General features: G+C 44.2%; 1 protein-coding gene across 2 annotated transcripts in view; it reads left to right on the forward strand.

Annotated features, from left to right (window-relative positions):
* Positions 1-2,208, forward strand: part of AKAP14 (A kinase (PRKA) anchor protein 14) — a 33,755-nt gene that overhangs the window by 27,267 nt on the left and 4,280 nt on the right. The window contains exon 5 of one of the 2 annotated variants that reach the window (XM_011977170.1): positions 472-651. The exons of the other annotated variant lie outside the window; for it this stretch is intronic. Within the exon in view, the coding sequence (XP_011832560.1) occupies positions 472-651 (180 nt within the window). The remainder of the gene's footprint in view (positions 1-471; positions 652-2,208) is intronic. 2 annotated transcript variants of the gene reach the window in all.

Raw genomic sequence — 2,208 nt, forward strand, 5'->3', positions numbered from 1 at the left:
AAAAAAAAAAAAAAAAAAAAAAAAAAAAAGGAGCAGACTCCAGAACAGAGCTGTAACCCCAATTGTTATATGCCACACTTATCCTTTATTTTTATTTATTTGTTTTTTTTAGGGATAGGGTCTTGCTCTGTCACCCAGACTGGAGTGTAGTGGTGCAATCACAGCTCACTGCAGCCTCAAACTCCTGGACTCGGGTAATCCTATTGCCTCAGCCTCCCCAGTAGCTGGGATTAAGGGTGCGTACCACCATGCCTGGCTAATTTTTAAATTTGTTTTGTAGAGATAGGGTCTTGCTACATTGCCCGGGCTGGTCTGGAACTCCTGGCCTCAAGTAATCCTCCTGCCTCGGCCTCCCAAAGTGCTGGGATTACAGGCATGAGCCACTGCACCCAGCCATGCTGCATTTATCTACAGGACTTGAACAGAAGGCTTTTCTTTTTCTGTGTGCTTTTTCTTTTTTCTATGAAACAGAAGTGTGTTTCTAAAAAATGCTGGGCACACGGCGTAGAGTTTATAGAGAGGAAAGACTTAATTCACAGCTTCCTATACATCTACTATGTACACTGGAGTCTCTCAACTGCTGGGCTACCTGTAGCACAAATCTCTGCTGGTACCTACTTCACCATGAAGGTCTCCAAAACCAAACCGCCGGTAAGTTCTTCTTTTTCTCCCTTCAGTGAGGCTTCAGTGAGAATGGAAACTTCTCTTGTCAAGGTCATCAATAACCCCATTTTTGCAAAATTTAATAGTCATACTTCTGTCCTTATCTCACTGGCCTATGCACAGCACTTGCCATAGCTGATCACTCCCCGCTCCATGAAACTTTCCATTTGGCTTCTAGAACAACATACTTTCCTGATTTTCCTCCTGCCTCACTGACCATTCCTTCACAGTCTGCCTCTACTGGTAGTTCCCCTGCCTCATACCAATCTCTTCATGTTGGAATGTCCTGAAACTCAGACCTTGGACCTCTTCTCTATACTCTGTTCTGTGGTTATCTCATCCAGTCTCATAGCTTTAAATGCCACCTAGAGCTTATGATCGCCAAATTTGTATCTCTAGCACAGACCCGTCCCACGTGAATGTTTAATAAACATCTAATGTATTGCATGTAAAACTGAACTTCTGATTTTCCCTTCCAAGCCTATCTAGTTGCAGTCTTCATCTTAGTTAATGGCCAAAATCCTTGATGTCATCCTTGACTCTTCTCTCATATCCCTCATCTAATCTATTAGGAAATCCTATTGGCTCTACTTTCAAAAATATATCCAGAATCCAACAATTTTTTTTTTTTTGGAGATAGAGTTTCACTCTTATTGCCCAGGCTGGAGTGCAGTGGTGCAATCTTGGCTCACTGCAACCTCCACCTCCTGGGTTCAAGTGATTCTCCTGTCTCAACCTCCCAAGTAGCTGGGATGACAGTCGTGCACCACAATGCCTGGCTAATTTTTGTATTTTTAGTAGAGATGGGTTTTCACCATGTTGGCCAGGCTGGTCTCGAACTCCTGATCTCAAGTGATCCACCCACCTCGGCCTCCCAAAGTGCTGGGATTACAGGCGTGAGCCACCGCGCCTGGCCCCCTAACTATTTCTTACTACTCCACTCCTATCATTCTGGTCCAAGACACCATCCTCTCTCACCAAGATTATATCAGTAGCCTCCTAATCGGTCTCTCTGCTTCCACCCTTGCCCTCATCATGTCTCTTTTCAATGTTGCAGCCAGCCTGAGTGAGTCTTGTAAAGCAAATTTTTTTCTTTTTTCTTTTTTTTTTAAGAGATGGTATCTTGCTTTGTTACCCAGGCTGGTCTTGAATTCCTGGCCTCAGGCTATCCTGCCTCAGCCTCTCAAAGTGCTGGACTTACAGGTGTGAACCACCGGCCCAGCTGTAAAACAAATTTGTCACTTTTGTGTTTAAAATTTTCCAAAAGTGCTTCTCAAACCTCTCTCTCTCTCTTTTTTTTTTTTTTTAAGACAGAGTCGCTCTGTCATCCAGGTTGTAGAGTGGTACAATCAGAGCTCACTGAAGCCTTGACATCCCAGGCTCAAGTGATCCTCCCACATCAGCCTTCCTTGTAGCTGGGACTACAGGTGCACACCACCATGCCCAGCAAACTTTGTGCTGGGATTACAGGCATGAGACACCACACCTGGCTGTAAAACAAATTTCTGTCATTCCTCTGTTTTATCTACATCTGTCTGTCTGTCT

Source organism: Mandrillus leucophaeus, unplaced genomic scaffold (assembly GCF_000951045.1).
Source record: "Mandrillus leucophaeus isolate KB7577 unplaced genomic scaffold, Mleu.le_1.0 Scaffold174, whole genome shotgun sequence".
Lineage (NCBI taxonomy): Eukaryota > Metazoa > Chordata > Mammalia > Primates > Cercopithecidae > Mandrillus > Mandrillus leucophaeus.